Genomic DNA, 13,600 nt, shown 5'->3' on the forward strand with positions numbered 1-13,600 from the left:
ATCAACCACATAGCTGCTTACTGAGTAGTCTCATTGGACAGGAGCTTCCGTATCTGAAAACATCATAAATTTGAAGAAATGGATATTCTCCCTTTACTTGAGAAATCTATGTCTCCAAGTTTTAGCAATAACTCAATTATCATCATTTTTAGGATACATACATTTCCATTTTAACATGGTGAAAATAAAGTGCATTCACATTATACACATTATAGTTTCCTAGTTTTGATTTGGAGGTACAAAATACCATGGTGTCTCTTATGGTCAGTGGGAATACAGAAGAGATACGGAGAATGGAGAAACATGGTATTTGCAGGTAGTTTGGGACAGAGAGGGAAAAGAACAAGGTACAAAGAATAGTAAGATCAGAGTAACCATGTAACTAGAATTTTCTTTGTGCTATATTCTTGGGACACAATGGTCATTTAAAAAAGAAAGGAAGCCTTGAGAATGATGGCAGTCATTCAAACATTTGTTTAATCCTCTTTATTACTTTCTCAATCAAGTAGGGGAAAATTCAGTTTGGAAAAAGTAATGACCAGTTTCAGAAAGGGCAATGTAAAGTAGCAACTGCAAGGCCATGGAAGAAGCATAAATAAACCAAAATTGTTCCAAAGCACATCAGATAATCTTTCATAATCAATTTGTGTCCAGTAGAACCTTACATTGATATATTTTAATATAATGTTGGTAGAAAATTAAAATTAAGCTCTAGGAAGTGTTAGAGTGAGCTTTGCATTTCAGCCAGTATGCAAAGAAAACAGAAAAATTAATATTCATGGGCTGTTGAGATGACTCAGTTGATAAAGGTGTTTGGCACCAAGCCTGATGACCCAAGTTGACCCATGGGACCCATATGATGGAAAGAGAGAATCAATCCTATGATTGCCATGGACACATTCATAGATAAATAAATGTAATAATTTGAAATTTAAATAATTTAATTATGTTAAAATTAAAATTCACATTTATTCTCTTATGAACATTGTATAAATTACCTTAGTGTGGAATGTCTGCTGAGTTGATTTGCTACTTTATTTCTTGTCCAGGCTCAAATTCCTGGAATAGGTTTTATTTATTGCCAGTAATTTTATTATACAAAACTTTTTGAAATTCACTGAACAGAATTAAAAATCATGTATTTGCTTACTTGAATTCCAAGAGGTTCATTTCATGTCGATAATCTCCCTGGATCATCTTTAAGTTTGAGGTGTGCTCTGAAGTAGATGCCTCTATCTTTCCTAAGAGTTGAGTTACCTAAGGGAAGAACAAGATGTCTGTGTGTGAGAGCAAAGCCGCCACCAGTCTGCATGCACACATGCACACACACACACACACACACACACACACACACACACACACACCATTTCTTTCTAAATAAGCCTAGAGCTCATCTGGAGTAGAAAATGATTCACTTGCCAGGAGACCAAGTCAGTCACCCTCAGACCTTCTACACTCCTGTTACCCCAGATCCAATTCTCAGGGTAGTTCTTAGCACTGCAATAGAACAACAGCTGTAGCTCCCCACCACCACCACCCATGCCTTATGTGGGTCCCACAAACCATCTCTCCCTGCCCTTCCCACCACTAACCCCCAACTCTGGCAGACACTCCCTGCTCAACCACAAGCCACGCCTGCCAGAAGACCAAGTAGGCTGCCCTTGTACCTTCCCTACTCCTTTGTTATCCAAGACCCAATTCCCAGGGTTGCCCCTTATACTGGAACAGAACACCACTGGCAGCTTCTCCTTTCCTCTGTCCATGCCCCACATAGATCCCTTGGACCATCTCTCCACAGCCTCTCCTTCCCACAGCTTCCAACACCACCAAACAGCCCTGCTGTCCCATAGAATATTATTTTAAGATGTGTTACAATTGTTTATGCTGTGGAACATTTGTTTTAATGATGCAAAGATGTGTTGCATTCTTTTATGTTGCATTTGTTTAACTCTGTAAAGCTGTGTTACTGTGCCTGTCTAAAATACTTGATAGTCTAATAAAGAGCTGAATGGTCAATAGCAAGGCAGGAGAAAGGATAAGTAGGGCTGGCAGAGAGAGAATAAATAGGAGGAGAAACTTGGGAAAAAAGAAGATCAAGAAAGAAGGGGAAGAGAACATCAGGGACCAGCCACCCAGCTACATAGCCAGCCATGGGATAAGAGTGAAAGTAAGATATACTGAAGTAAGAGAAAGTAAAAAACCCAGAGGCAAAATATAGATGGGATAATTTAAAGTTAAGAAAAGCTCACTAGAAACAAGCCAAGCTAAGGCTGGGTATTTATAAGTAAGAATAAGCCTTTGTGTGCAATTTATTTGGGAGCTGGGTGGTGAGACCCTCAAAAGAGTAAAAGAGAAAAAACAACTACACCCCCACCCCATGAACACACCAACAGAGAGCCAAGAAAAACAGGCACAACACTCATTCAATACACTCTCTGAAAATCCAGAGGAAACAGAAGCCAAGGAATAAAACTCTCACTCAACCAAGACAAACCTAGAAGTCAGCACCAGACCTATAACCACCCCAAACCCAGATGCCTGGACACTACTAGCATTCAGCTCCACCCCTTGGGGACCTGGCTAATATGCAGACAATACTCAGGCCCACTCAGGGTCCTAACAATGTCAAGAGCTCATTTCTATGTGGTCTCTCTGCACGTTTGTGAAGACCCCTCATATTAGGTGAGGCCCCGCCACCCACCTTCTCTCTCTTCTCTCCTCAGCACCCTCTGCTCTCTCTCTCTCCACCCCCTCAGGGTGGCTGTCTATCTAGCTAGAAAGTAAGTCTTTGTCACTTTCAATCACTAACTCAGATAAAATTTATCCTTCCCAGAGCTCTGATGCTGTTTGACAATGCTTCTGCTCATTCACTTATCCTTCTCAGATCTGATGATGTCTGATGACCAGAGACCTTTAGATTTTCCAGGTAACAGCTCTCTCCCTCCTCCACATTAGAGAGGGTATGGAATCTTCCCAGCCTCTTTCTATGACACCAAGATATAAATCTCTTCCAGTTGTTTTACAAACTTGCAGATTCCCACACAGGTCCACCTCCCCACCAGACTCATGTCAAGACAAACCTGCAGGGGGTCCTCCAGATACACCAGCCCCTGTACAAGCTCCAACTGGATGAATATTGGCAGGTTAACTTCACCCACATGCCTACTTATAAAAATCTCCATTATCTCCTAACTTGTTGACACTTTTACAGGATGCATAGAGGCATTTTCCACCTCCAGGGAAACAGCATATGTGATGACTCAGGTACTCCTGAAGAATACATCATCCCTCAATTTGGTGTGCCATCTCCCCAAACTCCTGGGACTTCATTGCTGATACCACCTTTCCAGGCTCAAGTGGGCACCTATTCAGCAACCATAACCTGGTTTTTCAAGATGTTCCAATGAATATTAAAAGCTGTAAAGGAAAAAGACCAAGTAACATATAAAGGCAGACCTATTAGAATTACATCTGGTTTTTAAATGTAGACTCTAAAAGTCAGAAGGGCTTAGGAAGACATGCTACAGACTCTGAGAGACAATAGATGCTAGCCCAGACTACTATACCCAGTAAAACATTAAATCACAAGATATTTCATATCTGTCTACAAATCCACTCCTATAGAAGGTGTTATAAGGAAAAAATCCAAATCAAGGAGATTAACTACATATGTGAAAACACAGGAAATCGTCTCACATCACAAAACCAAAAGACGGGAAGCATACACAAACACACACACACACACACACACACACACACACGCACGCACGCACGCACTCATACATACACACAACCACTACCACCTCTAACAACAACAACAACAACAACAACAACAACAACGAGAATAACAAGAATCAACAATCATTGTTCATTAATATCTCTCAACACCAATGGCCTCAATTCCCAAATAAAAATACAAAGATTAACAGAATGGATTTGAAAACAGGACCCATCCATTTGCTTCATACAAGAAACACACTTCAACATTAAGGATAAACATTACCTCAAGTGAAGGGTTGTAAAAAGATATATTCCAAGCATATGGACCTAAGAAGCAAGTCGGTATACATTTGAATATCTAACAAAATAGACTTCACACCAAAATTAATCAAAAGAGATGGGGAATGACAATATGTATTCATCAAAGGAAACATCCACCAAGATAATATTTCAATTGTTAACATCTATGCCTCAAATAAAAAGTCATGGCAGTTTGTAAAAGAAACACTGATCCTCACACACAGATAGCAGTAGACTTTAACACCCCACTCTCACCAATGGACAAGTCATCCAGACACAAACTAGTCAGAGAAATGTTGTAGCTAACTGATGTTATAAACCAAATGAACCTAACAGATATTTACAGAACATTAAACTCAAACACAAAAGAACTTACTTTCTTCTCAGCACCTCACAGAACTTTCCCCCCAAATTGACAACATACAAAGCAAGTCTCATAGCCACAAGACAACTGAAATAACACCCTGCATCCTATCAGACTACCTGGATTAAAGCTGAATATCAACAGCAACAGAAACAACATAAAGCTTACAAATTCATAGAAACTGGATGATTCACTACTGAATGATAAATGAGTTAAGACAGAAATAATCACTTTCTAGAATTCAATGAAAATGAACATACAACATACCCAAACTTATGAAACACAATAAAAGTGGTGCTAAGAGGTAAGTTACTAGCACTAAGTGCCTACATAAGAAAACTGGAGAGTTCATACTAGCAACTCAACAGCACATGCAAAAGCTCTAAAACAAACAAACAAAAAAGTAAGCATACTCAAGAAGAGTGAATGGAATGAAAGTATCAAATTGAAAGCTGAAATCAATAAAATAGGAACAAAGAGAACAGTACAAAGAATCAATGAAACACTGGGTTGGTTCTTTGAGAAAATCAACAAGTTAGACAACCCTTATCCAAACTAATGAAAGGACACAAAAGAATATCCAAATTAATAAAATCAGAAATGAAAAGGGTATATAACAACAAACACTGAGGGAATCCAGAGAATCACAAGGACATACTTTAAAAAGCTGCACTCCACCAAAATCAAAAGAAATGGGTAATTTTCTCAATCAGTACCACTTATCAAAGTTAAATCAAGATCAGATAAATAATTTAAATAGACCTATAGCCCCTAGTAAAATAGAAGCAGTCATTAAAAGTCTTCTATCCCCAAAATGCCTGGGGTTAGATTGTTTTAGCACAGAATTCTAGCCCTTTCAAAGAAAAGTTAACACTTGTACTCTTCAAATTATTCTACAAAATAGAAATAGAAGGAACATTGATTGCCCAATTCATTTTATAAGGCCACAGTTACCCTGATACCCAGACCACATAATGACCCAACAAAGAAAGAGGATTAGAGACAAATTTCCCTTATGAACATAGATACAAAAAATACTCAATAAAATACTTGCAAACCAAATCCAAGAACACACCCAAAATCATCTACCATGATACAGTGGGCATCTTTCCAGAGATTCAGGGATGGTTCAACATACAAAAATCTGTCAATGTAGCCTACAATATAAACAAACTGAAAGACAAAAACCACATGATCATCCCACAAGATGCTGAAAAAGCCATTGACAAAATCCAACACTCCTTCATGATAAGCATCCTGGAGAGACTAGGGATAAAGGGACATACCTAAATACAATAATAATAATAATAATAATAATAATAATAATAATAATAATAAACCCTTTTACAGCAAGTCAATAGCCAACATCAACTTAAATGGAAATTCAAAGGAATTCCACTAAAATCAGGAACAAGACAAGTTTGTCCACTCTCTCCTTATCTATTTCAATATAGTACTTGAAGTTTTAATTACAGCAATAAGACTATTGAAGGAAACCAAAGGGATACAAATTGGAAAGAAGTCAAAGTGTCGTTATTTGTAGATGATATGATATTTTATATAAGTGACCCTTAAAAATTCTATCAGGGAACTTCTACAGCTGATAAACACCTGTGAAATGGCTGGATACAAGATTAACTCACAAATCAGTTGCCCTCCTATATATATGTAGTGGATAGCCATCCCAGCATTGGCCTGGAGGTTCCAACCCCCATTGAGGCTTCAGTAATGATCACGCCCACAAGGCGGGGCAGAGGAGGGAGTGGAAGACCGAGGATCAAGAGGAGGTCGCTCTCTTGGTTCCAGGACGCTGGACGCTGGAGGTAGACCGAGCAGAGTTCTCCAGAGAACACTGCCGTACTGCGCTATACCTTTGCCAGACCCTGCAACCTACCCCTTCATTTGTAAGTTAGTCCACAAAATAAACCTCCCTTTTAACTACGTGGAGTGACCTTAATAATTTCACCAATATATATAAATGACAAAGGGACTGAGAAAGAAATCAGGGAAACAACACCCTTCACAACAGCCTCAAATAATATAATATAATATCTTGGGGAGATGCCAGCCAAGCAAGTGAAAGACTCATAGGACAAAATTATTATGTTAGGGCTGGAGAGATGGCTTAGAGGTTAAGAGCACTGACTGCTCTTCCAGAGGTCCTGAGTTCAATTCCCAGCAACCACATGGTGGCTCACAACCATCTGTAATGAGATCTGGTGCCCTCTTCTGTATACATAATAAATAAATAAATCTTTAAAAAAAATTATTATGTTAATCATACAGATCCATGAGCATGGGAGATCTTCCTTCAAAGTCTTGAAGTTTTTGTCCTACAAGTCTTTGAAGGAAGAAAGATCTCTCATGCTCATGGATCTGTATGATTAACATAATAAAAATGACCACCTTACCAAAAGCAATCTAGAGATTCAATGCAATTCCCATCAAAATTCCAACACAATTCATTACAGACCTCAAAAACACAATTCTCAACTTCATATGGAAACAGAAAAAACCCAGGATAGTTAAGACAATCTTGAAATATAAAAGAATTTTCAGAGATAGCACCATCCTTGATTTCAAGCTCTACTACAGAGCTGTAGTACTAAAAACTACATGGCATAAAAATAGATAAGTTGATCAATGCAACAAGTTGAAGACCCAAGCAGAAATTACAGACCTATGGACACCTCATTATATATATATATATAATGAAGCCAGAAACACACACTAGAAAAAGAAAACATCTTCAATAAATGCTGCTGGTCAAACTGGATGTCTACATGTAGGAGTACAAATAGATTCATATCTATCACCATGCACAAAACTCAGGCCCAGATGAATCAAAAACTTCAACATAAAACCAGATACATTGAACCTGATAGAGGAGAAAGTGGGGAGTAGACTCAAATTCATCAGCACAGGAGAAGACTTCCTAAATAGAACACTGTTAGCACAGCCACTAAGATCAACAATTAATAAATGGGACCCCATGAAACTGAAAAGCTTCTGTAAAGCAAAGAATGCCATCAAAAGGACCAAACAGCTGCCCGAAGAATGGGAAAAGATTTTTACCAACTCTGTATCTAATAAAGGGCTAATATCCAAAATATATAAAGAGCTCAAGAAACTAGATATAAAAAATACAAATAATCCAGTTTAAAATGTGGTAGAGATCTAAACAGAATTCTCAATACAGGAAGCTCAAATGGCTGAACGTGCTTAATGAAATGTACGACATTCTTAACCCATCAGGGAAATGCAAAGCAAAACTACTTGAGATTCCATCTTACACCTCTCAGAATGACTAAGATTAAAAATACAAGTGATAGCTCATGTTGGCAAGGATGTGGAGCAAGGAGTGCTGGCAGGAGTGCAAACTTGTATAGCCACTTTGAAAATAAATATTGTGGTTCTTCAGAAAATTGGGAACTACACTAGTATCAGTGAGAAAGCCCACTTTGCAACTACCGTTTACCTAGGGAACGAGAATGAACATGTCTTCTACCGAGTGTACACGAACAAGTCGACAGTCAACTAGCAATTTGCAGATAGCTCAGTAATTGTGGACATAAAGAGTGAGTCAGGAAGCCCAGGCAACAGGAAGATCCACTGAAGAAACAGTGTCTATGATCCAGGTCCAAAGGTGTTTATGCTTTTTTTTAAAAGCTCTAGCTCACCTCAGGGTTTAAATAGATATGTAACATTATCAACACTACTAATGTTGGACCTTTAATAATACCAGTTTCCATGGGAATGTCTTTTGTGTATAAATCCTGAGCTCCACAGTGTTGAAGGAAGCCAGGAAATGAGCAGATATCAGCAATGATGGAAACAGCCTGTGCTCACAGTGGAAGCATGTCCTGGGGCGCAGAAGGCACTTGTTAATTGTTTGCTGGTTCAATTGACTGAATTCATATTGTATATGAATGCGCTTCATATGAAATCCCTTGGAAGTAAAGGGTTCTCTTTTCTGACTGATGAGCTATCACCTTACTGCTAGTAGTAACTGATGGGAGAAGGTCTTTCTGTATGCTGCGAATATGTGTTGCTCTGATTGGTTGATAAATAAAGTTTTGGTCTATGGCAAGGCAGCATAGAGGCAGGTAGGAAATTCAAAGAGAAAGACAGGAAGAAGGCTGAGGGAGATGCCAGTGAGCCACCCAAGGAACAACATGTAATGGGACTCAGGTAAAGCCATAGAACATGTGGTGATAAATAGATTAATAGTTGTGGGCTAATTTAAGATCTAAGAGCTAGCTAGCCAAAGGCTTGAGCCATGGCCATGCAGTTACAATTAATATAAGCCTCTGTGTGTTTATTTGGGGGACACAAGTGGCAGGCTGGGACATAGGAAATCTTCCTACTACAAGTAACTTACAGTGTCCTACAAATCCCATCTCTTTCCAGTTACCTTCACATCCAAGTTCTTGGAAACAGTTTCTAGGGCAGAAAAGAGTTCTTGAAATGATTTCTCAACTTGTCGGCACTCATGCCTGATGAGCTGGATGTCTCCGGAAAGCTTCACAATGCTTGAATCACATCTAGTGTCAAGATGAAAATCTGTGAGATCAGCAAGCTCACAAAACTGTGAAATGTAAGCAAGATCTAGGCATTCACTTGACATTCAAATTTCTCCATGCTGGCAGATTTGGGGGGCATGTAGAGACCAAGAGAAGCTAGTGGTCACAACACTGAGGTACTGTGGGAGCACTGTGGTGAGTGGAAGGAAATGTTATATTTCAGCTGTAGGGATTTTTCTTTTCTTTTTTTAAGGCAAGGTCTCACTGTGTACCTTTGATGGCCTGCTATATAGACAAGGCTGGCCCTGAAATCACAGACATACAGCTGCCTTCCCTCCTCAGTGCTAGAATTAAAGGCATGCATTAACATGCCTGGCTAAAGCTGAGTGTTTTTTGTTTTTGTTTTTGTTTTTTACAGATTCTGATGTTTGGGCAATATACTTGGTTGCCTTGGGTTAGTCAGTTCTGTCAACTTTTCCTCTTCTTTATCATGCTCTGAATCCACTTTTCTCTCTAGATGTCAGTTTTTCTTTGGCTAGAGAAAATATCTGAATAAACTAAAATGTTCTACTCTATCTTCAAAAACATTGTCCAATTCTCTTAGCTTCTAACAAAATGTCTCTTCCTGGACTGGTCTCAAATTGGTGTTGGTAGGACAAAGGCAATTCACACTGACACCTGAATGAAACTTTCGGTCCTTAGGCAGCTCTGGGTGTTTCAGGGAAGGAAGTCTGGTGAGAGAGTATGGCAGGGAAGAGCAGGCAGAACTGTGGCCCTCTATTGCCTACGCCTCTCCGGGAGATTCTGCCCACTGCCTTAAGGACCAGTTTCAGCTGTTGCTCATGTGTGAGTGAATGGTAGGACACAGCACTGAAGAACTGGTTACTTGCCATTCTCTAAAACAACTGTTTTTGATTGTCATAAAATAATAGTTGCAGGAAATCACAATTTCATTTTGTCATGCCAAGTAACATAAATATCTTAGGACTACTAATATTTTGTAAACTCCACAACTGAAATTTTTCTCTAAGACTTTGGAACCAACAGTGAATTAAGATAGTAATCTTATCTAGCACTCTGTGAAGGGAGGCTATGCTGTGGGGAGACAAAATAGGAGTCAGTCTGATTGAATGAGAACAGCATGCTATGCACTCATGTTATGAATGAGAACAGTACACTATGCACTCATGTCATGGTCAAAAACTGTTATACACATTTTTGCATAGGAACTGTAATTATTGGAATGGCAACTCAGCTGTTGACTTGTTAGAATGCCCTTATGTGAATCCATGTTGAGACCATACCTCCCCAAGATGAGACAGGAGCTGCTGCCACTTGCTGTCCCCCTGCCATCCTCTCCTTTCTCTCCACTCTCTGGGACAGCAGGTGGTGTGCACAATGGAGGCTCTCACTAAGAAGCTGGTGTCAAACAGACCAGGCTTCAAGTCCTAGCTCTGCTGCTTCTTAGGTTTGTGATCTGGGATGAATTTCTTAATGCTTATGAGTTTGGATTTTCTACATTGGAAAAGAAGTAGTTCAGGGGCCAATGATGCTAAAGTCATTGTATACAGAGTTGCATAATTTTTACACCACATTATTCTATTGGCAAATGTGTGCATATGTCTTCTGAAATGCTGCCAGCTCAACCTTCAGGAATCTTAGGTGGCTCTCCTAATAGTATTACTTCCCAAATTTAAGGCCAGGAGGGGCAATGGGTATGAATTATTTAGACAGTGCTTGGCACTGTGGGATCATATATATGAAGTTGGCAGCCATTTATTTATCGGAAAGTTGCCCTTGATGTATTCTTACCCTACAAAGCTAACGCCATGTATGCTGAAGTCCAAGATCGATCAACAGCTCTTTATTCCCAGGGACTGTTTTTTGTGTCTACCCTTCTCTAGGATAATTTTGCTTCTGATAAAACATGCCCATTATAAACCATGTTTTCTGAGGCAAGTTGACTTTATAGACATAGAGCCCACAGGTATGAAGGCTGAATGTGTACTTCTCTACTACAGGAAGTATTTATTTCTGATATAAATTACTTCAAAAGAAAGATAGACTGGGATTGCTGGCTTTTTACATCTACCATCTCAACTATAGACAGTTTCTGTTGCCCACACATCACTCCCCCCACAAAAAAATCTCAATGAAATAAATGTGCATAGCTGCTCCTTCAGCACTGTTGTAAAATTTTTGTTCTTTTTAAATGTCAAATTGTACGATGCCTGACTTGTGTTCTATAACTGAAAATTCATAGTTCTTGGGTTTTCATTCTATATTCCTTAGCAGATATTTTATGCTCCTTCCAATTCTTCTTTTAATTAATTTATTTCTTGGTTGGCCAGACTTTGTTTTTCTGATTTCAATAGAAGAGCTTAGGCATATTCAAATACTTAAGTGTTAAAGGAGGCTGTTTGCTCTCACATTTGTGGGAGAATTGACTTAAGACAATATTTTCCTTTCATTCGTGATCTGATTAGAAGGGTGCAGGTGCATTTCATTCTTCTGATGGCACCTGTCTCTTTGTCACTTTGTGGAAAGGTGACTTGGTTAAGATAGTTTTTATTTCATTCAAATATGATAGGCACTGTGCCTATTCTTTTCAGGAATATTCCAATGTAACTTTGTTATAGTACATTGCTATAATTTAAATTTTTAAAAAATCTCTCCCTGGGCTTAACTTATTAAGTCAAACTTTACTGTTGAGCAAATAACTAATAAAAATTACAGTTACTATAGGGTGAACACTGGCTGTTTTGGATGTTAATGAGGTATCTCTCATAGACAAGGGTGATCACTGTACAGTGTGACTGGCTTTGCTCCTCCCTGCCTGTCCCAGTTCTCTCTAGGGACAAAGCTGGATATCGTTAGAGAACTCTGTGGTATCACCCTTTGCTTTTGATGTAGAAATCCAGTGGTGTAATTAAGGTTCCTAAGGTCGTTTCCACATGCTTTTCTGATTTACAACTCCAAGACTTCTTGATATGCCTCATCCTAATGGGTTCATCTTTTAAGGAGAAAAATAACTTCATTGTAGATTTAATGCTGCCTTTAGACAGAGCTAACATAGAAGTTCATGCAGCTTTCTGTGAAACTGGGAGATTTTCAATTTGAACTCTTGCCTTCTATTTCTGGGCAATTCCCCTCAGTAGGTACATTCTCCAATATTTTTGTCTATCATCTCTCTCTCTCTCTCTCTCTCTCTCTCTCTCTCTCTCTCTCTCTTCTCTCTCTCTCTCTCTCTCTCTTTCTCTCTCTCTCTCTCTCTCTCTCTCTCTCTCTCTCTCTCTCTTCTCTCTCTCTCTCTCTCTCTCTCTCTCTCTCTCTCTCTCTCTCTCATTCATTTATTTATCATCTTGTTGGAATTTTGCCCCTACTCCAGCTGCTCAGTTCAGCAGCTAAGCAAGGGGTCTTGTGACCTACGTCATCAGTGCACACTGATGACTATGTGTGTGCGGCGTGGTCACAAAATCAGTACATGATTGGCGTAGTGCCCTAAGCCCGCTTGCCCACGTTCACAGGAACCCTTAAAAACCCGGACACAGACCCCTCCCCCCTCTTCTTTATTCTCTCTCCCCGACTATCTCTCTTTCTCTCTCTCACTCTCTGATCTCTGCATGTGTCCCCCAGGCCTGTTTTTTCTGTCACCCCTCCTCCTAATAAAGCTCTGATACTGGATTGTGTTATGGCTCATGACCTTCTCCGCAAGGTAACCAGCACTGGTAACCAGCACTGCTTATCATTCTTAACATTGGTGCTGCCTCTTCTGACACTCTGCTTCTGGGGCTGTGTCTGGAATCCTGTTCCACAGATTATTGTACCTGCAACTTCCCGCTCCACTTTTTCATTTGCCCAGCTGCTGGACCACTCTGCACACCTCACTCTCTGACCAGATTGGTGAGTTTTTCCCTTTCCAATCCCCTGCCATTTCTCCTGACTATAGCCTGAGACATAGTCCTCGAGCCAGAACCTAGGGGGTCCTCGGCTGCACACCACACCACATTCTCTCTTGACAAAAAGTATTGAATGCAGTCTGGACTCCTGGGAGTCCTCTGGTATGTAGGCCCGACCCTTACCCTTATTGTGATGGTGATTCAGGTAATTTGTGATGTTATTGCTAGTCCATAGACTGTCTATTCTCAAGGACACTTGAAATAGGAGCCTGGAGATCCTGTTTGTTATTTTAATTTTTTATTTTTCTCTCTTGGCTGCAGCTATGGGACACAGGGGCTTCCTCCTCGCTGTTCCAGTCCTCCTCTGAAATTTGGCCACATAACGGCTGCTTTAACCCCGATATTTAATGGGAATTATCTGACTTCTGCCAGTGTACTGACAAATGAAAAGAATAACTTTATTCCCATGTTTTTACCTAAGCTGCAAACTCTCTCTTTCTGATTCTTTTTCCTGACTACATGCATTCCTGAACCTCTGACTCCAAAGAACCTCTGACTTAAAGAACATTATCTTATCTGTTCTCCATTCTGTTCTCTGGTACCAGGCAGGCTGCTAATCACAGACAGGTCTGGAAGCATGCAAATAAGTTTATGATCAGGACCCACGTGGGGATCACAATAATCCGGATGGCTCTTTAGCTAGAGATCAGTTTAAAGCCTACCTCCTGGTAGGTCTTCCTAAAGCTGTCCTCAAACCATTGGGATCATAATAATCCAGATGGCTCTCTAGCCAT

General features: G+C 39.8%; 1 protein-coding gene across 1 annotated transcript in view; it reads right to left on the minus strand.

Moving 5' to 3' along the window:
* The window catches only part of Fam81b (family with sequence similarity 81 member B), a 63,928-nt gene that overhangs the window by 16,287 nt on the left and 34,041 nt on the right, over positions 1 to 13,600 (minus strand). The window contains exons 5-6 of the mRNA XM_036206710.1: positions 8,799 to 8,928; positions 1,151 to 1,257 (exon numbers count right to left, since the gene is read on the minus strand). Of these exons, the coding sequence (XP_036062603.1) occupies positions 1,151 to 1,257; positions 8,799 to 8,928 (237 nt within the window). The remainder of the gene's footprint in view (positions 1 to 1,150; positions 1,258 to 8,798; positions 8,929 to 13,600) is intronic.

Source organism: Onychomys torridus, chromosome 15 (genome assembly GCF_903995425.1).
Source record: "Onychomys torridus chromosome 15, mOncTor1.1, whole genome shotgun sequence".
Classification (NCBI taxonomy): Eukaryota; Metazoa; Chordata; class Mammalia; order Rodentia; family Cricetidae; genus Onychomys; species Onychomys torridus.